The 26715-nt window shown below is 40.5% G+C and overlaps 2 protein-coding genes across 5 annotated transcripts in view; both read left to right on the top strand.

The window, feature by feature from the left end:
• si:ch211-126j24.1 (phosphofurin acidic cluster sorting protein 2) overlaps positions 1 to 1811 on the top strand; it is a 55835-nt gene extending 54024 nt beyond the window's left edge. For all 4 annotated transcript variants that reach the window (XM_035523309.2, XM_035523308.2, XM_081708228.1 and 1 more), the window contains one exon: positions 1 to 1811. This exon is cut by the window's left edge and continues 672 nt beyond it. The gene's annotated coding sequence lies outside the window, so the exon portion shown is untranslated.
• Positions 1812 to 4045: 2234 nt separating this feature from the next.
• LOC113568495 (kinesin light chain 2) lies at positions 4046 to 24562 on the top strand. The gene is made up of 15 exons (XM_026996708.3): positions 4046 to 4294; positions 7377 to 7607; positions 8048 to 8096; positions 8200 to 8401; positions 10540 to 10627; positions 10844 to 10945; positions 14781 to 14954; positions 15048 to 15147; positions 17561 to 17610; positions 18740 to 18804; positions 19109 to 19217; positions 19893 to 19982; positions 23015 to 23133; positions 24083 to 24146; positions 24275 to 24562. The coding sequence occupies exons 1-15, from the start codon at positions 4046 to 4048 to the stop codon at positions 24356 to 24358; spliced, it is 1776 nt and encodes a 591-aa protein (XP_026852509.3). The 3' UTR covers positions 24359 to 24562.
• Positions 24563 to 26715: the final 2153 nt, after the last annotated feature.

The raw sequence follows: 26715 nt of genomic DNA, 5'->3' as shown, positions 1-26715 counted from the left end.
TGCTCTTTAAAAGCAAAAAAAAGAGAAAAGGAATCCAATGCTGGTCTCTGTCAGTCTGAGCATGTGGTAAAGGAGTGCAGCTTATTGTTGCGGATCTAAGGGTAGACGCTAAACTGACTGTAGACCCTCACCAATACCTCGATTTAATGAATGTTTCAATATGGACCTGAACTCTGACCAAAGACTGTTGCTCCCTGTCGACAGTCTGCATTGGAAAGATGCAGTGCCCTTTAAACAAATCTGTTCTGTGTCAGTGTGGGTGAACCCAGGTGACATTCACCAACTCGTTATGACAACACTATTGGGACACTGTTCTTACATCACTGTTGCAAATGCAAGCGCTGTCCTGGTTACAGGGTGCAGACGCGAGCGCTGTCCTGGTTACAGAGTGCAGATGCGAGCGCTGTCCTGGTTACAGAGTGCAGACGCGAGCGCTGTCCTGGTTACAGCGTGCAGACGCGAGCGCTGTCCTGGTTACAGAGTGCAGACGCGAGCGCTGTCCTGGTTACAGCGTGCAGACGCGAGCGCTGTCCTGCTTACAGAGTGCCGAGGCAAGCGCTGTCCTGGTTACAGAGTGCCGAGGCAAGCGCTGTCCTGGTTACAGCGTGCAGACGCGAGCGCTGTCCTGGTTACAGGATGCAGACGCGAGCGCTGTCCCGGTTACAGCATGCAGTAAATCAGCTGCCACTAAAGGGCTCAATCAAAAGGAAAATGGCAGGTGCAAGCAGGTTGCTAAGTCTTTTTGATCTGTTAATAACTTTTATAGAAAGATTTTGCTTTTTGTTGGTTTGTTTTTTTAATCCATCCGCTCTTTGAAGTCTTTTTATAGACGTTTGTAAACAAGTGACTACCAGTGATGATCGGAAGGAATTTCATGATGGATACACACAGTTCAGTAAGGGGGGAGGTCATTTGTAATGTATCTTTTGTGTGTATGTGCATGCATGTGTGCGTGTGTGCAATGAAATGCATGTGTGTATTTGGGGAAAAAACAGGAGCTATTTGCTGGGGCCGTTGTGGGGATTGCAGAGGTAGTGTTTTTTAAAGACAAGCCGAGTCTGGTACATTCTGGCACACAGGTGTTCTGTGTTGTGTCATTGGCCATTTTACAGTTCTGAAAAACTCTTAAATGGTTTTTTTTCACATTATGTCGTAACTGGTAGTTCCATAGTGTGTTTCACTGTACAACATAGCTTCTGTTACATGAGTGTACAACCCTGTTTGGTTTGCCAAGCTCCGTTCAGCATCTTCTTAGCGTTGACCGGGCTCACCTGACCCCATTTACAGATCCCGATCTTAAGCACTACCATTTTGGAAGCGTTGCGTTTACAGGTCAAAACACTCATTTGCAGCCCATCAACTGTCAAAGGATTTGCAGACATATTTGCACAGGTATCATTTTAAGTTATATGACAGTAATGTTGGGAGGTTGACCACTAAGACAAGCTTTGCTCTTATTTTCCTGTTCCATATGTGAACATTTGTATTGTCATTTCATATCCTTTCATTTTGTTCAGTTGTCTTAAAAGTCGTGAATATTGAAAGAATTTTAACATTGCCTGCATTATTTTAACTGTTATTAACATATTGTTTTGTATTACACTTTTAAAGGAGTTGACCTCTTTTATAGAATACTTTGTGTTGCAATAAGGTTTTAAAATATTTCACATGTAACTAAATACAGGAAAAATGAACCAGTGTGTTCTGTTTTACGAGTGCACAAATACTTTTGTTTTGCTTTTTTCTGTATTTGATAAATCCATAACAAATAAAGATTGTGTAAATTGATTAAATAAACGATTACCGCTGTGGTGGTTTGTGCAGTGTCATCGTGTGGACCGGGGAAGTCTTAATCCAGTAGGGTGACAGAACTGTACTTGCTTTAAAGGAACATGATTTTAAAATTTCAAAGCTCCAATGATTTCCAAGTGATATTATTCATGGGAAAGTAATAAACACTTAATTTACAAAGTAATATACACTTTTTAAAATTTATAAAGCAAAGTTCTCTGGGGTATCTGAGGTCTCTGGAGGTTATAAAGGATTGTTATTCCTAATTGTTAACTTGACAAAAGTGCAGTGTTTTGTATTCAGCCAGTGGATACCATTCACTCGGTGGTTTACTGCAGCAAAAAAAGCTAAAACTTAGGTGATGTCTTCACTGTGAGGTCTGGTCTGCTTGAGTGTGGGGAGGTAGCACAGAGAAAACAGACACCCCAGTCAACCTTTACTGAACGTTTTCTGAACAATTCTTTGTTGTTTCTTATCAGTGTTTTTATGATGACATGACTGAACGTTGTGTGGTTGTTCTGATTTTCTAAGTGTCTTTTTAAGAGAATACAATGACTTGTGTTCTGGGTGAGGCAAACCCTCACAGACTATAAAAGGCATATGACCAGGATTAATCAGCGATAAGAACAGTCATGAACCAAGTTAGAAAAGAAAAGTATCTTGGCAGGCTGTGTACAGTAAGCTGTACAGTGTGTTGAAATTGGTTTTTCATTTTTAATATTATAAATCCATTTGCTTACAAACATACACTGATTCATAGTATTTCTAGGAATTCTAGTATGGGTTAAAATAACTAAAAGGTAGCATTATGTTCATGTTTTGAATGTGGAACAACTACAGTTTGCCAAGGACCTCCTGGCCTTAGAAAGATCTTGGTTAATAACTCTAAACTTTGCATCCCTGACACCTGATGTGATCCGCTGCCCCGATTCAAAAGCCGCTCCAGGTTTTTGTGGTCGCCGATCAACTGGCCACTAGGTCAACTCACTGGCCACTTGGTGACCACACGGATTTATAGGTAAAGGCAGGAACCAGAGATTGAAGAACAAGGATGTCATAGTTCTTAATTTTATACTGTTTTATAATACACAACCTTTTTAAAAAGTTTCATTTCGTCAAGCCTCATTTAACAACAAATATAAAGTTTCTTTGGCCAGAGTGTCTTCTTGTTAGATAATATCTCTCACTCACATACACACACAAACACACACACACGATCTCTCTCTCTCTCTCTCTCTCTCTCTCTCTCTCTCTCTCTCTCTCTCTCTCTCTCTCTCTCTCTCTCTCTCACACACACACACACACACACTCTCTCTCTCTCTCTCTCTCTCTCTCTCTCTCACACACACACACACTCTCTCTCTCACTTTCTCCCCCATATATGAATGCCATGCCTCATAAACCTTGCAATAAATGTGAACCTTTTATGCAGAGAAAAGTGTTTTACTGTTTCTGAAATGTTAAATGTGAAGTTCTATGGTCGGCATAGCAGGGACTGCTCATAGGTGTCCCTTTGGCTCTCCTCTGAGACCTTGGACATGTGTCTCTATGTGCAGCAGCAGGTTTTTATGGGTTTTTCACTGCTGAGAGAATCTGTGTCCTCCTGTCCGCTTATATGGCTCATTTATTATTATTAGTCACTATTCAGGATTATTAAACCATCATTAATATCAAACTAGGCACTGAGTGTATGTATGGAACAGATGCCACAGACAGACGCACAATGTATTTGCACGGCTATTATTTACATTGTTGCTGCGATCAAAGATAGTCATTATGGTCTCTCTTTATTATTGTTACAACTTTGCAAAGTTGAACCTTAAATGAGCAATGTACAAGTATGTGCAGTTTGTGCCCTGTTATGATTATGCAATTTATGATGTTCTGAGCATTGCCATGACCTTACCACTTGTTTGATCACGGGCAGTGCTTTGTTTGATTGGCTAATGTGGGAGAGAATGGAATAGTACAGTTGTCTGATTGGTTAATTTTGAACTACAGTGGCAGTAATCTCTCCAACCCTCATAGACTTCAAGCATATGACACGACACGGTTGTAAAATATAGGCAATGCCGAAGAGGGGAAATGCACTTTGATAAGAGAGGCCTCGCCTAACAGCTGTATTGCTACATTTTTGCCAGCTTATTTACAGCTTTCAATTCAAACCAAGCAGTCAACACAAATCACAAGTTTTCACAGAAAAATAGAGTTTGGAGTGAATGCCACACTTTAAACAAAGGAGCCCTTTTGACTGATGTCCACCATGGTAAGCCCATGTGAGGAGAAGCTGGTGAGGTTAACACAGGAAGAGATCATCGCCAGCACCAAGGTCTCCATTCAAGAACTGGAAGAACTGAAGAACGACCACAGCTCCATGCTGGGAAGCCTGACAGCGACACTTAAGTACCTGAACCGAAGTGAGGAGGCTGGCCTGGTGCAGGAAAAGTGCTCGCTGCTCCACAAAGCGGTGGAGACAATTCAGCTGGGCCTGGGAGAGGCACAGGTAAGGCCGTGCGTGTAGGTCGAGTGATAATAATCAGGGCGGATTTGGGTGTGTTGTATTAAAAGACCCAGGCATAAAACCAATCAATCAATCAGAGCTCGTGAAGGAAAAAGAAAATGGACATTGCAAAGTCAGAGAGGATTCAGAGAATAAAGAGCCCTGTAGGGAAGAATGACTCATCACCCAGGTCTTGACAGAGCATTTGTTTATATAGTACTTTTCATACACAGTGGTGATTCAAAGTGCTTCACATTATAGGTTACATAGATAAATAAAATTAGATTTAATTTTGAAAGTTAAAATTCAATACAACTGATTTAAACAACAAATGATATCACTCAAATGTGGGTTGTTGCCAGTTATTAAATAATTCAGAGATCAAATCATCAGTGTTATATTCTTTAGATAAAAATTAGGATTTTTGATGATTCTGATTTGATTACATAGATGAGACTGAAACTTGTGAGTTATAGACCAGTAATAATATTTTAAAGTCAACTCTAATATACTGGTAGCCAGTGTAAGTATGGGGGTGATGTGTTCTTATCTTTTGCTCCTAGTGAGAACACCAGCAGCTGCATTTTTAATCACTTGAATCTGTTTGCTTTTTTGGGAGTCCCAATAGAAGACCATTAGAGTAATCAATACTGCGACAAACAAGCATGAATGAGTTTATTTAGGTCTTGCTTAATTAGGAAATATCTAAGCTTGTTGGTGTTCCTATGGTGATAAAATGCTGATTTAGTAACTGATTTGATATGACTGCTAAAACTAAGATCAGAGTCTATTAGTACACCACGGTTAAACAGAGTCAAATATAATGTTTTACATTTAATGACTTCAAATTTAAATTCTAATTTATTTATATAGCACTTTTTACAACATATTTTGTCAAGTCCAAGCCCACAGTGAGCAAGCCAAGGGCGACAGTGGTGAGGAGAAACCCCCTAGAGCATGAGGAAGAAACCTTGAGAGAAACCGAGACTCAAAGGGGGGGCCCAACCTCCTCTGGCCAACAACAGTCACCACAATAGTATATTATAAACAATACGGAGCAGAATAAGTTGTGAGAGAGGAAAATAAATAATAAAAATATCAAAATAAGCAATTAATGTCTAGTCCAGTTTTCTAGAAGTCCTAGTCTGGTCTCGATGGTGTGCGCATGTCCGAAAACCATCCCGCATGAGAGCATCCATCAATGGAGAAGTAGTTGGCTGGGGAGGAGATGTGTTGGGCTACAGCAGGGGACATCAGGGGGAGGTGGGAGTAGTCATGGCAGCTGAGACGGGTGGAGGCTCAGCAACATCATGACATCAGGGGTAGGTGTACCTCAGCAGAAAGAGAGAATGTCCAGTTAATAAAATGTCTGACTGTACAGATAGGTTTTCAGCCTAGCCTCAGACTATGTCTGAGTTTCAAACATTTACATTATTCCATAGTGTGGGAACTTTGTAGCAAAAGGCTCTGCCCCTGTGGAACATTTTCTTATTTTTGGTCTGAGTAAACAGCCTTCACCTCCTGATCAAAGCACGTGGTGGGACATATTTCACTAGGAGTTCTCTAAGGTACTGTGGGGCAACGCCATTCAGTGCTTTGTTGGTCATTAGAAGTAATACAAAATTTTACTGGGAGCAAATGTAAAGTAGCTAAGATAGGAGTGATGTGATCAAATTTTCTAGTTCTAGTAAGAACTCTGACTGCTGCATTTTGAACTAGCTTGTTTAGGCACTTAATGGTACAACCAGATTGTAAGACATTACAGTAGTCCAATCTTGAAGTCATAAATACATGGACTAGATTTCTGCATTATGTGAGGAGAGCATGTTCCTAATCTCTTCATTGTTCCTGAGGTGTTGAAAGGTGGTCCCATAATAACTCTAAGATCTTTAACTGTTAGAGAATATGTGATTTGGAGACCACTGAGGTTAACTGAGAGTGAGGACCTAGTTGTCTTTGAGCCTAATAGAAGCACCTCTGATTAAGTGAGATAAAGTTGCTCAGCATCCAGTGTCTGACGTCTTTTATGCATTCTTCAATAATACTAAGCTGATATATGTCCTCTGGTTTGGCTGAGACATATAACCGAGTATCATCATCATAGCTGTCGGAACTATTAAAGTGATTACGTATAATGTCACCTAGAAGTAGCATATATAAAAAAAAAAGCAGAGGCCCTAGAACAGATACTTGTGGGACACCATAGTTAACCTTGGTCTATGCTGAGAAGTCTCCATTCATGTTAACAAACTAGTAACAATCAGCTAGATAAGATAGGATTTTCAACCAGGAAAGGGCTGTTCCCTTAATCCCAACAACATTTTCAAGCCCATCTAGTAAAATGTGATTTATAATGTCAAACTCAGGTCAAGCAATATAAGCAACGTGACATATCCCTGGTCAGAAGCCAACAACAGGTCATTAACTACTTTAATCAGTGCTGTCTCTGTACTATGATGAGGCCTAAACCCTGACAGAAATATTTAATGTATCTGGTTCTGATTCAGATAGGAGCTTAGCTGCTGAGCTAAAGCTTTTTCTAGGATCTTGGACATAAATGGAAGTTTTGAGATCGGCAGAATGTTATGGCCCATCCAGTTAGTGATGCTCAAGGCACTTACAAAGTTAGTCGAAGACTGAGCCTTGGGGGACTCCGCAGAAAAAAGCTGTATGACACTTGGGTGTATAAATGCTAAGTGTGACAAAGTATTCATGACAACTTCACCATCATCAGACCCTGTCCAGGCTGAGCAGAAGACAACCCAGTCCACGTAGATTCTTGTGGTCAGCTATATTAAAGGCAAATACTGAAGTCTAGGGAAACAAGAGTTGGCACACCTGTGGGAAAATTTTAATCACGTAATTAAACTCAAAATCAGTATCCTAGAAAGCGAGTAATGAAAAAAGGTTACGCTGTGTCATACAGTCATACAGAGTTCTTAAAAAGTATTGTAAATGTTACATATCCCAGAAACAACCCGCATACACCATTTTGTGCTATTGTACAGACATGGTGTGAAAAAAAAAAAAAAAACGCTCTGTCTAATTCTGCGCTGCTCTGTGCCGCTCTGTGCCGCGTGCGCAGGTGATGCTTGCCCTGGCTGGCCACTTGAACACCGTGGAGTCCGAGAAACAGAAGCTCCGTGCACAGGTGAGGCGGTTGCACCAGGAGAATGAGTGGCTGCGTGACGAACTGAGCATCACACAACAGAAGCTGTGGACGAGCCAGCAGAGTGTGGTCCAGCTGGAGGAGGAGAAGAAACACCTGGAGTTCATGGATCAACTCAGAAAGGATGACCAGGATGCTTTGATGAAGGTAAGGCAGACAAACCCTCAATCTTAGTCATCTTCAGGATTCCCATGACAGATCTATTGCCTGTCGTACACCACAGACTTCACTCTGATTAAGTTGGCAGAGGAGTTTCATATAACCTAACAAGAAGTCATTCGTTTACATATTCATTTACACGTCCCCTTTTTCATTCCCACTTGGACTTCATTTTACATTAATCTTAAATATTCATATTTGTAATGTAATTATTTGTCATATTAATTTTAAAACATAAATAAGTACTCTTGTAGTTGGACTACAAAGCAATTCACTCTGAAAATGAAACCTGTTCTATTATTAGTAGCAGAAAATGAACAGTAGAAAAGAATGTCAGAAGTCAATAACAATAATAAAAGGATAATTATAATACTGAGGTAAATAACAAAAATAAAAGGTTATTATTATACTGTCTTTTTCCTTGTCAGGAGGAGAAAAATGGAGAAACACTCCCCAGTAGTGATGAGGTGTATGAAAGTAAGATTTTCCACAGTCTAGCCTGCCATGTAAAAAAATTATACATGTTTTGTGTGTCATTGTAAATGCGAGCCTGTATTCTAAAGCTGGTGTGTGTTTACAGCATCACACAAGCACAGCAAGGTAGTGTTGCCCACTGCCCAGCAGACGGCGCTCTACAAACTTGCGATCCAGAAAGCTGAACAGGGCCATTACGAAACTGCCGGACTGCTGAGCAAACTGGTTATGGAGGATGTGGAGAAGACCTTGGGCCATGACCACCCTGTCATAGCTACCATGCTCAATATCCTTGCTCTGGGACACAGGTAAATGTCATGGAAGATTGTACTCCATCATCCAAGTAGGTTTGAGGATGACCAAAATGACAAATATTTAAAATCAAAATTAACTTCTTTTAAAAATTTATCTGAGCATCAAAGGAGGTCACAGCAAATGCTAGCTGGCTGATAGTGGTGTGTAATCTTAAATACCATATGGGATTCTGTGAAGATGGGGCATTCTTGTCTTCTCTGATTGGCTTGCTCTAATTTTCGTAATTCTCTCTTTTCTGATTGGCTTGTTTTAATTATCCTTGCTCACTGTGTCCCTATCCCTTTGGATAACTCACTTGCGCTTGGAGTACTCTAATAATCTACTTTGCTGGAGTCAACTAGCTAATGTGAGAACAATGCAGCTACAGTTGATAGGACCAGCATATTGGGTCAGGTTGATCTCACAGGTGTGAGATCAATATTTCCTAATCAATATTGATGCACATTTACATTTACGGCATTTGGCAGACGCTCTTATCCAGAGCGACTTACAAAAAAGTGCTTGTCATTTACTCACAGAATACATCCTAGCCAGTACAGTAGATCAGAGTCCAAGATACCAATGAACTAAAATACTGTAGAAATACAGGGATCACTGCTGATGCCTAGAAGTGCAAAATACATATAAACTCTATAACAGACAACAATCATTGCAATAAACAATAAGTACTACAGTTAGTCAACATTGGAGCAGTCAACTTGAGTGTAGTAAACAATACCCTACAATAAGTACTAGAGTTTCAGTTAGTCAGCACAGGAGCAGGGTCAGTGGTCATTTAAATATTCCACAGTGCACATAGCTCTTATGCTGCGTTCCTTTTACTCGGAAGTCAGAAAACCGACATGGACCCCTCCAGGAAGATCTTTGTTGTGCTTGCTCTTTCAGAATACAGACAACCGAAGAATATGACAATGGATTATGCAATATTTTACACATCTAAACACGATAGCAACATGTCCACAGATAGAAATTGGACAGTAATTTGTATACGACTGATTTAATGAGACATACCTAGACAACAGTGCTAATAAACACCATAATACTACATCATTAACTTCTATTGATATGCGATATTAGATTTTGAGGTCAGGGTTCGTGACACTCTCCTGACTTTCCGAGTAGGAAATCCATCTTGAGGAAGAATTCCAGTTCAGACCTAACAGTTAAAATGGAATACAGCTTTAGATATGCACAATGACTTTGGTATGGCCTAGTACCAGCCAAATCTAGTTTTATTGGCCTCTTCTTGGGTCTTGATATGTGCTTACAACATCTCATTCTGAGAGCAATGGCTACAGCTCAGCTCTAATTATACCCAAGGCCATTTGAACTCACACACACGTGCATGCTCGCACACACACGCGCACACACACACACGCGCACACACACACACACACAAACACACACACACACACACACACACACATGCACACACACACACACGGACACACACGCACGCACACACACACACACGCACGCACACACGCACACACACACACACACACACACACATGCACACACACACACACGGACACACATGCACGCACACACACACACATGCACACACACACACGGACACACGCACACACACACGCGCACACACACACACACATACAAACACGCGCACGCACACACACGCACACACACACGCGCACACACACACACACATACAAACACGCGCACGCACACACACACACACACACACACACACACACACATGCACACACACACACGGACACACACACACGCACGCACACACACGCACACACACAAGCTCGATTCAGTGTCATCTCGAGACACATTTTAAGACATTTTAAAACAGGCTATACAGTACACGTATATTATATATATATATATATATATATATATATATATATATATATATATATATATATATATGGTTAGAGATTAGGAGATGAAACGTGATTCACAATGCTTCTTCATTTATCATGAATGTTCAGCTGTCAATAAGGCACCACAGAGTCCTAGGCAGGACTTTACTGATTTACAACACTTATACAGTAACTAGACTATAACTATACAGTAGAACCTAGAGCATGGAGGATAGTTTTAGGTCACAGTTTAGGTGTGTTTTTTAACCAAAGGCATTACCTTTTCTACTTTTATGAAGGAGACAGAATAATTACAAAGAGGCTACCCGCCTTCTCCGCGAAGCTCTGGCAATCAGAGAGAAGTGTCTGCAAAAGGAACAGCCCTCGGTAAGAACCAGCCAGCCAGCACCTACTCAGACACAAAGTGAAGAAGCTCACTGTGGTTATAATCTCTTTTCCTTTGTAATATTGACACTCCAGAATAGCCTGCACAGCAGGGTCTGGCATCTTTAGACCAGGTCTCTCTGACCTCAATAATGTCCCAGCATTCTGCTTTTAGCAGTTGCTATAGTAACTGTGTTGCGTGTTCAGGATTGCCTGCAGGTAGCCTTCATGCTTAATAACTTGTCAGTGCTCTATGGGAAGACTGGAAATTACGCAGAGGCTGAAGTGGTGTGCAAGAGAGCTTTGGAGCTGAAGGAGAAGGTAGGATGCAATTCAACAGTAGTGATTTTGCAGCACTTGATGTTTTGTTATGTTTTTTTTATGTATGTATACAGTTGCCTGCAACAGTTTGAGCACCTTTGGCCAAATAACACATTTTACTGTTCTTTTTATTGAGAAGTAGTAAACGCAGCCTCTGTAGCTACTGAAACAAAACTTCCATAAGAAAATCCAAAACCAAAATCAGTAATGTGTCCCCTGCAAATGTTTAGACACCCTACGCATTACAAAGGCTCATATTTCTTTTGACAAGGTATCAGACCTTGATTAGCAAGGCACTGAGAGAGTGTTCATTTTCCATTGCATTGCTGGCCCGACCCTGCACAAGTGAAGTAGGCTGATGACTATGACAATGAAATGACTAGGCTTTCTTGATCTGTGGGATTGGACTTCCGGCAGGGGGGTGTTTGGTCAGTAAGAGGCCTTTTCCGGTAGACCTTTCAGAAGGAGAAGCCTTGGTATCAGTGGTCATGCATCCCGCTCTCACTTTTGATGACAATTCTAGAAGAATTCATCGCTGGACACGTGATAATTTTGATAAGCCATCGGCTAGGCTGCTTTATGGCTTTGTTGCTTGGCACTGTGGTGCCAGAGGGGTCCAGGTTCCTGTCTGTGGGTTGTGGGTAAGAGAAAGTCCACTCTGACCAGTTTCATCAGAGGAATGAGTTGTAGTCTGTCTTTGCTACACTTTAAACCTTGTGTCAACACTCAGCGACCTTGGGCTCTTCTAAACAACTGGCTGAAGGTCTAAAAATGAAAATAATCAATACCCATAAGGCAGAGGAAAGCTATAAGGAGATAGCCAAGTACTTTCAGCTTGCTGTTTCTCAAGTACAGAATGTTCCAATAAGAAATGGCAAAACAAGCACAGCCTACAAGAACCTACAGGTACCAAGACTGCTGCTATGGCATCATCTGGAAAGGTTCACATGCCAGTGTATCACACCCTTCAGGAATCCAGTCCAGTGAATCGAGAATAGCTGGGCTGTTGCCTTGCTCATTATCCCCGAGTCACGTGCAAGCTCGTGAACTAGCAACGCGATGGTAGGGGGACCCTCCGTTACTCCAACAAGCTGTTCCAATCTGCCTAAACCCGTCGAAGCATAAGGCCTGCATCTCTCATACGTCACCAACTGGTACTGGTGAAGTTACTGTAATGTCTGTGCATTAGAATTGGATTAGGTAACTTCTCCTGTTCAGTCCTAGATAGTTCTCCTCAGAGGTTGCTTTAATAATAATAGTTTTACTTTTTTGTTAGGTTAATTTTGTTCTGTTGTTTTGCTATAGCTCCATGTTAGTGGATTCGATACCTCTGATCATTATTAATATATTCCTAAAATTTCTTTATGCATTTTGCCTTCATCTCTAATTACTCAATAAACATTCCCTTAGCTGTATCGTGATTCAAGAGTGGTATTCCTAATTTCAGGTAGACAAGAAATGATCATTGTCGGACTTGTGGCTTTGAGTTGAGACTGAATTAATAATCAATAAAGGAATAATAATTAATTAATTATTATTCAATTAATTAATCAATTAATTGTCCCTGATGATCAGGGTGGTTCCCCTATTATTTTTATAAAACTTTGATTGCCAGTTGAAGTCATGATAGTTTTTGGCTAACGTGTAACTTGTCCACACAAACATACAGCAATGTTTTTTTTATTGATTCTTAATTCAGTCTCAACTCAAAGCCACAAGTTCTACAATGATCATTTCTTGTCTACCTGATATTAGGAATACCACTCTTGAATCACGATGGCTGTTACACCTCTACAATACCCCATAGATCCCGGAAACAATTAGCAAACTGTGATGGTGGTCCCCATTCTTAATGAAGGGTACTGGAGAGTGCACAAACTATCGAGGGGTCACACTTCTCAGCCTTCCTGAGAAACACCAGGGTACGGTAAAGGAGATTTCATCAGATGGTTGAGCCTCAGGCCGAGGAACAATGTTGTTTTGGTAAAGGTTTATGAGGGGAGGGGAGGTGTACATCTTTTCAGTGTATGAAACCAGGCCCAACAGCACAAAGATGTTTGGAAGGTTCAGGAGGTGATTGTAGCATCCACAGTCTTGGGGTTCTTGTTATGGTGTTAAACTAGAACTACTGCGATAACCTACAACCATTGATGGAAACGTATGCAGGCGAAGATTTATTGCCTGTAAAACCTAATAATTCTAAACTCTATCATTCCAAAGTATAATTGTAGTGTAAGGCGTGAGAATAAGCACAACCAGCTTTATACTTTATACAGATTTCTAATGCTAAAACTGCTTTACCATTCAACTAGACTAATTTATGGCTCAGCATGCTAAACACGCTAGCAGACAGTACACAGAACTGGTGTTGGCAAGCTACAGTTGGTCCTTCACTTTGATTTTTGAGGATTTAAACATTTTCATCACATTATGATATCTAAAGGGCTGAGCTTCACAAGTTTAAGGTAACACAGGATTTAGTAGATTTACACAAGCCAATCACAATTAGCTAGATATTGAAACGAGACAATACAAATCCTATGGTAACTAACAGAAAATCAGCACAGAAAATACTAACTGAATGTTACCTATAGATAGAGAAAAAGACAACAAACCCAATATTGATCTAGATCTCCAAACATAACTCCCCAGTCCATCAGCTCGGCCAGCTCCATTCCAGCTCTCTAACCCAGAACCCCAGTCACAGACTTGCTTCTGTTTCAGTGTTTCAGTTTCCACTGTGTGCAACTGGCAGCCACTTCAGTTGTCAGCCTCAATAAAGTGTAATCCACTTTCACGCTGGACTGTTTTCTTGACTTGGCTGTTCTCCTGCCTAATCTTTGGAGAATCACAAAGTTTTGGGGTTCTTTGACACTTTGGATTGTTGTGTGTCCCCCCAGACTGCTGGACTTTCCTTCTCCTGCATTGCTCTCCCTAGCACACTGTGCTAATCGGCACAGTTTTGGTAAGTGAGTATTCCTTCGTTGTGTCATGGCCAGTGGGACTGGTGATACAGTCGTGTGGCTGGAGTTTCGTGATGGAATACTTCTGGAATCTCTCAATTAGGTTAGTTGTCTTTTATGAGCCAATCTGGAAATCTACTATTCTCCTTGGACTAGGAAGATGCAGACGCTATGTATATCGGTATAGCGGAATCAACCAGACAATCCATTACATCACTTCCTCAACGTCAGCCATCCCATCGATGTGGTCCTCTACAACACACACCCCTCTCAATGCTCAGCACAGACATTTGTGACCACTGTACAAAGGTGACTGAAGAAACAGAAATGAATCATGAAGACAAATGCAGATTTTTTTTACTGCAGGAAAAAAAAAAATGACTAGCAATTATATAAATGTCTGAAACTGTATATGTGATGTGTTTGAGTATGATATTTGCGTTTATTTTTAACTTTATGTTTTTATTGAAGTTCTGTTTTCAGACTGTGCAGTGAATTACATTACGTAAAGCACAATGACAATAAAGTAATCAGAATCTTATTCGTCTATATGCATTATTTCTCAGTGAAACGTGGCAGACGCCAAACGACTACTTGAACCTCAACTTGCTTGCCTTGCTGTGTAATCTCTGGCCTACATAGACCGTATGTTTAGACACTCGGATCCTTTAAACAGAGCTCATTGTACTCATTTATCCACCAAAGCTCACGCCGCCCAGTCTTATCTTGACCCTGAACAGAGTTTGCCACCACTGACTAAACAAATGTAACCCTGTACTGGAACTGCATATCATATAATCAGCATGTTCTCTCCTTCTCAGTTGTGACGGTTGTGTGCTGTATATTTGACAGTTGGTTTCTCTCCTGCTCAGGTGCTTGGCAGAAATCACCCTGATGTTGCTAAGCAGCTGAATAATCTGGCCTTGGTATATCAGAACCAGGGTAAAAGAGAGGAGGTGGAGATTTGCTTCTACAAAGCCCTCGACATCTATCAGACACAACTTGCTTCTGATGATCCCACCATTCCTAAGACAAAGAACCATCTGGTGAACACACACACAGTAAATATTATATTCCTAGTACTTGCACACAAATGCACAAAATCCCTTTAACAATGTAATGCATTTCCTTTGTTCTAGGCACACTTCTATCTGAAACAAGGCAAGTACAAAGAAGCAGAGATCATGTTCAAAGATATCCTCACACAAGCCCACGAGAAAGAGTTTGGAACAGCTTATGGTGAATATTTAATATTTATATTATCATTATAATACATTGTATCTCTTAGATACATTTTTATGTTCATGGTCTTAAAATGCCAGTACTTTTTTGGTTCTTGTCCTACATATTCCAGTGTCTTGAAAAATAATGTTTTGTTTAGTTTTTTGTTTTGTTTTGTTGTTTTTTTTTCACATGTAACCCAATAGTGCAATAGGAATAGGACGACTCCTCGAAAATGAATTTACAGGGTCTAGGATCACTTCCCGTTAAAAAGAAAATGTCTTGGGTTTTGACTCACAAATGAAAGAATATAAAAATGTAATTTTCATTTGTGGGAAGTGAAAATTTATTTGGGTTTCTGATTTCATAATTGTTTTTAAAGCATACGTGAACTTTGTGTGTGTGTGTGTGTGTGTGTGTGTGTGTGTGTGTGTGTGTTTGTGTTGAGTGACTAATATGAACAGAAAACTCAGTGTATTTTTCTCCTTGTCTAGCCATCGTTTAACTCAACTAGATTGACAGATTTGGTTCCTTGAGTTACTAGCCAGCTAGGTTTCTTTACTTTAATGTTATCATGACATTTAGTCAGTTAAGTGCATAAAGAATAGCGTGTAATGTAACTTAGCAGTATTAGGTTAACAGTCACCTGAATATACTAAAGCTATATACTAAGCAAACTTTACCTATTTCGCTAGCTAACTAGGTATCTAGCTACTTGCTTACTTTTTTAGTCATTACTTCCCCCATTTGTTGACCTCCACTGACCAACAAAATATTTAAAAATAAAACAAAAACAAAAAAAACTACGACCTAAATCTGACAAAATCACAGTTATGTGTACTAGCTGGAGGTGACAGGGACATATGTTTTACTTAAACATAAATACTGCAAACGGAAACTAAATAGAAAATAAAACATGCCATCAACACGGTTTATAAAAAGAGAGTATATTCAACGTACACTCACAACCACTTCATTAAAGAACACCTGTTCTACCTGTTCATCCGATCACATGGCAGCAGCTCAGTGTATTTAAGCATGTAGACACGGCCAGGATGACCTACTGAATGTAGCAGAATGGAGAAGAAAAGTGATTTATGTGATTGAACAGGGCAGGTTTGTGCGTGATACACGGGCTGGTCTGAGTATTTCAGGAACTGCTGATCTACTGGGATTTTCACACACAACCATCTCTAGGGTTTCCAGAGAATGGTCTGAAAAGGAGAAAATATATCCAGTGAGTAGCAGTTCTCTGGGTGAAAACGTCTCGTTGATGCCAGAGGTCCGACAAGAATGGCCATACTGGTTCAAGCTAATAGAAAGGCAACAGTAAGTCAACTAACCACTAGGTACAACTGAGGAATGCTGAAGAGCATCTCATGCAATACAGCTGCAGAAGACCACACCAGTTTGGCGACCGCTGTCAACCAGAGCAGGATGGCTCCCCCCTTGAGTCTTGGTTCCTCTCCAGGTTTCTTCCTCATGCTCTAGGGAGGTTTTTTCTTGCCACTGTTCCTCTTGTCTTGCTCACTGGGGGCTTGGACTCAGACATTTGTAAAGCTGCTTTGTGACAACATCTGTTGTAAAAAGCGCTATATAAATAAATTTGACTTGATTTAACCAAGTAGAAGACTGGAAAAACTTTGCTTGGTCTGATGAGATTTCTGCTGCGACATTCAGATGGTAGGGTCAGAATGTGACATAAACAACATGTAGGGATTGATTAACAATACAATACAATGATATTTTTAACCTTTTCCATCTGGATTCTGTGCAATGCCCAGCCCTGAGACAGCCCTGAGATAGTCCCGAGACAGCCACTCTACGTGTTCTTAATTATCTCCTCCTTGCAGATCCTGGTGCTCTTAGTATTCTACTCCTGTTAACCTGAACCCTGTTGGATCTACGAGCTGCATTTGACACCATCAATCATAACATGTCCTGCCTGTTGGCATTACTGACACTGCCCTTTCCTGTTTCATATCCTATATTTCTAATAAACTTCACTTTTTTGCCTTTGATAAGCATAAATCCGATATCAGCGCTGTTTCACCAGGATCAGTCCTTGGCCGTCTACTTTTCATTGTCTGTGCGTCACCCTTCTGTCAGATTATTGGTAGTCCTGGACTTAATTTTCACTATTCTGCTGATAATACTCAGATCAGTGTCTGCACCAAACGTACTTCTAACCCATAGACAATGGATGAAGAGTAACTTTCTGAAAGTAAACACTGAAACAGTGGAAACTTTATTCATTGGCCCAAAGTCTATTAAAAGAGGAACCAATCTGAACTGAAAAAGATTTGTGAGAGGGTGAGTTTGCTGCTTGTGTGTGTGTCTAAAGACTAAGACTCGCAACGCCGTTTCTCTTTCCTGTTTCTCTTTTCCTTTTCTTTCTGTTTCTCCTTCCTTCTCTTTTGTCTTCTTCCAGATGAAAACAAACCCATCTGGATGCACGCAGAGGAGATGGAGCTCAACAAAGTAAGACGATTCCCCCGTCCGCATTTCAGAAATGTTGTCAGCAAGAAAATAACCATAGCCAGCTGTTTGTAGATAGACCTTATAATCTCATACAGTACATCCGGAAAGTATTCACAGTGCTTCACTTTTTCCACATTTTGTTATGTTACAGCCTTATTCCAAAATGGATTAAATACATTTTTTCCCTCAAAAGTCTACACACAATACCCAATAATGACAAAGTGGAAACCGTTTGTTTGGAATTGTGCCTTCGACAAACTCCAAGTGGGCCGTCATGTGTCTTTTACTAAGCAGTGACTTCCATCTGGCCACTCTACCATACAGGCCTGATTGGTGGAGTGCTGCAGAAATGGTTCTCCTTCTGGAAGGTTCTCCTCTCTCCACAGAGCAACGCTGAAGCTCTGTCAGAGTGACCCTTGGGTTCTCGGTCACCTCCCTGATTAAGGCCCTTCTACCCCGATCACTTAGATTGGCTTGGCGGCCAGCTCTAGGAAGAGTCCCGGTGGTTCCAAACTTCTTCCATTTACGGATGATGGAGGCCACTGTGCTCACTGGGACCTTCAATGCTGCAGAGGTTTTTCTGTACCCTTCCCCCAATTTGTGCCTCGATACAATCCTGTCTCTGAGGTCTACAGACAATTCCTTGGACTTCATGGCTTGGTTTGTGCTCTGACATGTACTGTCAACTATGGGACCTTATACAGACAGGAGTGTGCCTTTCTAAATCACGTCCAATCAACTGGATTTACCACATGTGGACTCCAATCAAGTTGTCGAAACAACTGAAGGATGATCAATGGAAACAGGATGCACCTGAGCTGAATTCTGAGTGTCATGGCAAAGGCTGTGAATACTTCTGTACATGTGATTTATTTGTTTTTTTATTTTTAATAAATTTGCAACAATTCCAAAGAAACTTTTTTCACTTTGTCATTTTGTGAATTCACTTTGTGAATTTCGAGGGAAAAAAATAATTTGTAACATAACAAAATGTGGAAAAAGTGACACGCTGTGAATACTTTCCGGATGCACTGTACACCCTCAGCTGTCTCATACACACCAAACTGCTGAATCACATCTGAAAATGTTTTGGGTTCTTTTTACTTTCTCATTCTCTGTTCACTGTCAGGACAGTGTGGAGAAGGATTCCCCTGGTGAATACAAAGTCTGGTCCTTAGGCAACACAGTAAACAGGTGAGTAAAATTAGATCTGTTTATTACTGGCAACTACAAACACAAGCAGGAGCATTGCTGTACCATCATGGATCCAGTTAGAACCTTCCATATATACAGAATTCATCACATTATCCTTCAGAATAATTTTGCTTGTGCTGAGGCACAAATGCAGGGTATGTTTAAATGTGAAGGATATCAAACAGGTAAAGCATCTCAACTGTGGCTATTTGGGGAGTCGGATTTATCCATAAATGTGTGTGTGTGTGTGTGTGTGTGTGTGTGTGTGTGTGTGTGTGTGTGTGTCTGTGTTTATGCTACATAGCCCCATAATTAACAATGCCCTATGTGGTCTTGGAGCTCTATATCGCCAGCAAGGCAGAACTGTAGCAGCAGACATGCTTGAGGAGTGTGCCACGCGAACTCACAAACAGGTGGGTGCAGGGGGATCAATGCCCCACACGGGCAGAAATATGTCAGTATACCTCCTAAATCACACACGGGCAGAAATACCTCAGTATACCTCCTAAATCACACACGGGCAGAAATACGTCAGTATACCTCCTAAATCACACACGGGCAGAAATAGGTCAGTATACCTCCTAAATCACACACGGGCAGAAATACGTCAGTATACCTCCTAAATCACACACGGGCAGAAATAGGTCAGTATACGTCCTAAATCACACACGGGCAGAAATATGTCAGTATACCTCCTAAATCATACACGGGCAGAAATAGGTCAGTATACCTCCTAAATCACACACGGGCAGAAATATGTCAGTATACCTCCTAAATCACACTCGGGTAGAAATATGTCAGTATACCTCCTAAATCACACACGGGCAGAAATACCTCAGTGTACCTCCTAAATCACACACGGGCAGAAATACGTCAGTATACCTCCTAAATCATACACGGGCAGAAATAGGTCAGTATACCTCCTAAATCATACACGGGCAGAAATAGGTCAGTATACCTCCTAAATCACACATGGGCAGAAATATGTCAGTATACCTCCTAAATCACACACGGGCAGAAATAGGTCAGTATACGTCCTAAATCGTGTATTGTCATTTGAAGGTATAAGGTATGTGTGTTTAAATCAGGGAGCTGCAGTAGTTCCAATGAGGGATGTAGCCCAGAAACGAAGTGTGAAGTGTGACCCCGGAGATGAGGGAAGTTTGGAGTGGAGTGTGGTGAGTAAACACACCTCAGTTAATAGAAAAACACACAGAAGGTTCGGGGTTAAATACAGGTACACATTCATGAACTTTCATGTATTCAGCAGCACACACACACACACGGTGCTGAAATAATGACTATGTTAGGCTATGAACATTTCTGTTTTCAGTGAACACACACAACGCCCATCCTACTACTGATGACCTCAGTAAATAACAGTGTTCTGGTGCTCACTGTAAAAGACCAGGTCAAAGGTCAAACTTTTCACACACAACCTGTAGGCTCACTATTATTGCATGTGAAGATGGTATTTAATGTGCAATATGCCTCCCATATGTTAATAAGGACATAAAGATCTGACAGACTATTGCCATAACCATGTGAACTCTTATATGAACGTGTGCTTTATCTTACATTGGAAATATGAGAGAAATATTTCAAGGTCTAGGGTTAGGGTTAGTATGTTTATTTCATTTATACACACACAAACACACACACACACACTTATATTGATGTACCTCTCTCCTGCTTCTTTGGAAACCATGTGTACTTCAGTTTTGAATAACCCTGCATCTTTTACTCCAGTACACTGCAGTTACACTCCTGAAATCTTCTAGTAATGTTTGTGTAGAACAGCAGATCTCTAAATGTTTTATAGAGGGGGCCTTCAAAAGCTGCCTTAGATTCAGTTTTATGTTCATAACAGTACATGTTTAAATGTTTCCTCATTTCATTGCTGCCATAGCAACCACTGGCAGTGCAAACAGATATGTCATTAACGCAGTATCCATTAGTATTAAAATGCCTGAACAATGGAAACAACAAATCCTCAGTTCTGATGGCCTGAAGGTGTGACATGAAATCAGCAAGCCTTCTCTTGGTTTCTCTGATATACAGTTGATAATATGCTGGTTATGTTTTGGCTGTGTTAATATATGAACCACATCTGGAGTGGTGGCATACATTCCATGTACTGTCATCATGTGTCTAGTGGTGCACAACATGTGCACTGAACCAGCTGTAAAACGCAACTAGAAATATGGAGGTCTGAGTTAACAGTAATAAGACTGGAAGTGAAATCTATTGTTTCAGCATGGGTGTGGCAGTGACCATGTACCAGATTGTATACTTCCACATAAAATTATATAAACAGTATATAAAACAAAATTCACATTTTCGTTCCATCTTTTAAAGAGGTTGGCAGGCCAGCTGCCTGCGTGAACAGTGGTCTTCACTCTGTTCAAACAGAGACTGCAGGTGTTCACTCATACCAGAGTCCTATGCATCTATTTCAGACATTTTTCCAGAGGCCTTTTACACAGCACTGTGAAATAGTCTACCACTTGTATCAAAAGCAAAGAGGTTTTTTTGTTTTTTTTACATAAAAGTCTATTGAATAAGTTGTTCAATTCAAACAAGGCATATAACAAAGGACTCGACCACGGTGAGGGAGACCAGGGTAAACTGACCAAGTAACCGACTCGTGTCACGAACCTGGTGCAGAGCTCCTCAGGAGCTAGTGCCAGGCGACTCTGATTAACTACGGTAACTGCTGGAGAAGGTCCTTCAAGTAGAAAACCCAAAGACTCCAGGCAGAGTTTGACCCTCCACTCCAACCGGCACACAGGAACTTGATAAAGAACTGAAACTGGGCTGGAATACTTGAAACCATGAAGCAAAAGGAAAACTGGGGGATGGCTTTCCCATTCAAGGAGTAAAGGCTAAAGAGAGGAAGAGAAAATGAAAGCCAGAATGCAAAGGGCTGCAAACTGGTAAAGGGGTTGGGGGATCGTGAGAAGAAGCAGGCACAACAAGGCCTTTGGGAGAAAATTAAAGGGAAAGAGAGATAAACAGACCCAAGAGGCAGCTCTTGAGAGCTCTACCCTTAAATATCAGCTTTGCCTTTTGCTGGAACGAAGAGAACAGGGGAGAGTTCGTGAACTAAGCGACCAGGAGGACAGGCGCTGCTAGTCGCGCCTGATTACCGTAGAGCTACCATGTGTCTCCCTCTGGTGGCCAAAGGCGGCCTAGCAGGGTCCTTGAGGAATAAACGCATGGGTAGATCTCATAACTTGAATTATTCAGGTTTCCTTTCCAAGCGTTGTAGCGCTTCCCTCTGAGGAAGCAAAAGGTGCGAAGACGGATGAATTAACGCTAAACGAATTTACAGAAGGAGATGTTCTTGTTCACACTTGATGATGACTCGCTGCACAGCGGTATCATCTGTCACTTCAGTTGTACGGATCTGCACCAAAAGGCGCAGTACAGTTACTCATATATTATATAATATCACACACACCCTACGGTTCTACTGCATTGCGAAACATACTGCAGTGATAGTTTATTTAGCTTATATATTTTTATTTGTTTATTTATTTATATTTATATACTGGTATGTAGGTGGCGTTTTACGATCGCTTTCAAGGTTTCGGGCCGAAGTGGGAAAGTCAGAACAATCAGAACAGCAATCAGAGAAATGAGAATCCAATCTATAAACCAGGTGAACGCTTACGAAAAGTAGTGCAATCGGAGACAGGTGTGGCAGTCAGTACATGTACTCAGGCAAGACATCCTAAAACATACAAGAAATGTAAGGTGGTTTTATTTATTTATTTATTCTTTAAGAACAGCGGGCTAAAATACCTCATAACTGGTGCACAGAACTTGATTGTCTGCTATAGAAAGCATAGTTAAGCCTGTTAAAAGTGATTCCACTATTATCTAGATAAATGGGTTCACATTTTTTTCTGCAAATGTCCTTGACATAAGTGGCCTTAGAATCCACAATACACTATCATCTTAAATGTAACTGAATACAGAGTCAAAGGCACACTGTTCCTACTGAGGCAAAAATGAACGTCCAAATTATTCTGCTTACCGTCTTGCTCAAAGTGCTTTCTGCAACACTGGATTGTTGTTTATGTGAGCTGTGAATGTGGTCTGTCTGAGTTGACTCTGTTTACTGTGTCCATATTCAAAGTGGATACTGCTGTAGCTTGTGTGGATGTCAGCAGGGGCAGTAGTGCTGCTGTGTTTGCGTGTGCAGGGTGGTCCTCTACGAACACGTGGCTCACTGGGGAGAATGCGAGAGGTGCTGCGTAGAAGCAGCGAGATATTGGTGAAGAAACTGCAGGAAACAATACTACAGGACGCGCACAATCCCAAGTAATACAAACAAATAATCACACAATTCCCAGTGATACACACAAACAATCACACAATCCTCAGTAATACAAATACACAATCACACAATCCCCAGTAATACACACAATCACACAATTCCCAGTAATACACACAATCACACAATTCCCAGTGATACACACAAACAATCACACAATCCCCAGTAATACAAATACACAATCACACAATCCCCAGTAATACACACAATCACACAATTCCCAGTAATACACACAATCACACAATTCCCAGTAATGCACACAATCACACAATTCCCAGTAATGCACACAAACAATCACACAATCCTCAGTAATACAAACACACAATCACACAATTCCCAGTAATACACACAATCACACAATCCCCAGTAATACACACAAACAATTACACAATCCTCAGTAATACACACAATCACACAATCCCCAGTAATACACACAAACAATTACACAATCCTCAGTAATACAAACACACAATCACACAATCCCCAGTAATACAAACACACAATCACACAATTCCCAGTAATACACACAATCACACAATCCCCAGTAATACACACAAACAATTACACAATCCTCAGTAATACAAACACACAATCACACAATCCCCAGTAATACAAACACACAATCACACAATTCCCAGTAATACAAACACACAATCACACAATTCCCAGGAATACACACAATCCCCAGTAATACACACAAACAATTACACAATCCCCAGTAATACAAACACACACAATCACACAATTCCCAGTAATGCACACACATACACACACACACACACACACACACACAAGAATACAATCCCCAAGATACACAAATACTAAATGTAATTCTTTAAGCAAACATACATTTTTTTGTGTGAAAGCATCTAAGACCCATGTTAAACATGATTATAAAAATGACAAATTACTCCAGTAATGAAATGTTTTTTCTAGCATGAAGAGGGCTCTCTCACTGAATTACCTCAACAGAAGTGGAAATGATGATGAATCCATGCAGGTACCGAAGGCTAATATTAACTAATATTGAGGGAATGCTTGTGCATTTGTGCTGGTGCATGTGCAGGTGTGCATGATGCATGTGTGCTGGTGCATGTGCATCCTCAACTGTAATTTCTATGTGTGCAGAGCATGGGGACAGGCAGGAGGCTGAGAGACACTCGATCTCTGAGCTCCAGCACATCGGAGCTGGGAACTAGCACTAACCTGTAAAAATCACACACACACACACACACACTCATTCATAGTCACACTCTCACAATTTTTTCCAAGTACTCTTTTAAATTACTACTGTTTTGTTTGGACTTTACAGTCCTGGAAAGTTTAATCCATCCTTTATTAGTAATGAAATAGTAATCTAGAATCTCTTGGAATGTAAAGCAGAGCATACACCCTCAATGTTCTCAATGTACCTAGTAGTGTGTATGTCTACACTGGCGTTCTGGCCAGCAGGAATTAACCTGGCTGTGGATTCTACAAAATGCTGGATGCACTGTGCAGGAATATTCTAACATGCGGAAAAGATTTATATATTAGATTTATATATATATATATATATATATATATATATATATATATATATATATATATATATATATTAGATTTATACCATATCCCACAATCACATGACCTATGACTATGCATGTAATTTATTTCACCTTTTCATTGACCTATTATAAAAGATGTTTACATGCCGTTAGATGTCATTGCATGATGCGTTCAAATAAAATCAGGAACAAACTACCTATTATCCTTGACTTTAATTACAGTTATTTGTAGGGGTGGATAGTAACGCATTACATTTACTTAAGTACCTTTCTGAACAAATTGTGCTTTTAATAGCTGTTTTAAAAGAGTGTACTTTATACTCTTACTCGGGTACATTTACGAGCTCAAAAATTCGCTTTTACTTGAACTGTGAATTTTCCAGTGCTTCCTTTTGCTAATAACCAATGTATTCCCTAAGCTAGCTCATGCATTTGCTTTTGTGGTCTAATATGTGTTTTTGGAAGGTTAATCATATGTGTCTAGAGTTGCTGTCCACCATCGACGACACACAGTTGATGTTTATGAGATTCCAAAGACAGCGGGTGAGGCAATACACATTTTAAGCCATATTCCTTGAGTTTGTAAAAAACATGTTTTCTAACTATCAATAATCACAAGTTAGAAACTCAGCTCTCACTGCTGATGCTTAGCCTTTAAATATAACACACACACTAAGTAGGAGAGACCCAGAGCAAAGAAAACAGCTGCTGATGAATTTCTGCAGATTGAATCCAAATGTTTTGGGGTTTTTTACTCATTATATTTATACTTACAGGTATGGCATTTAGCAAACGTGATCTACCAGATTGCTTTTAGCTGTCTGCTTAGAACAAATAGTTTAGAACCGATTATGCTCACATATCTTTGTATATAGTAGGCCTACCAAGGAAAGTGTTTTTCTGCCCGGTGTTATTTATATATAGGTCTACCACACATGAATAGGTCTACCACATATTAGCTTTTTGTTTTACCAAGACTTATTTCTTAATGTCAAGCAAGTGCCAAAAATATCAGTCGCAATTTTTCTTCATGTCAGTTGAGGCTTTTCTGTGAATATCAGTCCAGCAAATCTTGTTTTATCTGGGGATGCAAAGTTGCATGATCATCAAAACTTGTGTGGTAAGATTCTTGTGATGAGAAGCCCATAAGTTCTGAGGATTTCACATAATTGTTAAGTGCTGAGACATGGAGCAGAGCGATGCCAGCTCGTCTCTCTGTCAGGGTTTTATTCAGCGCTACCACCATCTCACGGCAGATTGACCTGCTGTGGGAGCTACTGAGCAATTCTCAAGACGTTCCCCCGAGACACATGCATGGTGGCCGTTTACAAGAACCCTGGGGTACCGACCCGTCGAAATGAGATCTGGTTCATCCACAGAACCCCCTAAGACCACTGCACTATAGACCCTACGACACACCAACACACACCCTCATCATTAAGTCCCCAGCACACACACTCAGCATTAAATCCCCAATACACACCCTCATCATTAAGCCCACAACACACACACTCAGAATTAAATCCCCAACACACACCCTTATCATTAAGCCCACAACACACACTCACCATTAAGTCCCCAACACACACCCTCATCATTAAGCCCACAACACACACCTTTATCATTAAGTCCCCCAACCACCTATAGTACCAGAGAGAAACAGCAATTGTTCATTTGGGCAAAACTGTGAAGATTCAAGTGGAGACTTGCAGTTCAAATAATGTAAATATGTGTTTTATACAACACATAAGCCGATATAGTGCCGGGAGTACCTAATAAGTACACATCAAAATCACAATAGTAAAATGGTGTGGTGATCTAATAAGCTGCAACTAAGAAACAGCTCATGCTTTGCATAGGTTGGATGCTCTTTATTTAAATCCTACATCACCTTTGGATTTTCCAGAATGCTGTCTTTAGAAAGGGAAAAGGTCTTACACCATGCAAAATGAACAAATTATGTAAACCCAATAGTAATTTTAGGATATTCTAAGTGTACTCATACACTATATGTATATTGTT

The sequence above is a fragment of the Electrophorus electricus genome, chromosome 26, assembly GCF_041902795.1.
Source record: "Electrophorus electricus isolate QZ-2024a chromosome 26, ASM4190279v1, whole genome shotgun sequence".
In the NCBI taxonomy this organism is placed as follows: domain Eukaryota; kingdom Metazoa; phylum Chordata; class Actinopteri; order Gymnotiformes; family Gymnotidae; genus Electrophorus; species Electrophorus electricus.
Note: the sequence above shows the minus strand (reverse complement) of the source record. Positions and strands in the feature narration are given on the sequence as shown.

Excerpts from the sequence above, each read along its gene's own strand:
- LOC113568495 (XM_026996708.3), top strand. The coding sequence starts at position 4,046 with ATGTCCACCATGGTAAGCCCATGTGAGGAGAAGCTGGTGAGGTTAACA. Across the intron at positions 15,148-17,560 it reads AGAGTTTGGAACAGCTTATG|ATGAAAACAAACCCATCTGG; the intron begins GTGAATATTTAA and ends GTCTTCTTCCAG. Across the intron at positions 19,983-23,014 it reads GAAGTTTGGAGTGGAGTGTG|GGTGGTCCTCTACGAACACG; the intron begins GTGAGTAAACAC and ends TTGCGTGTGCAG.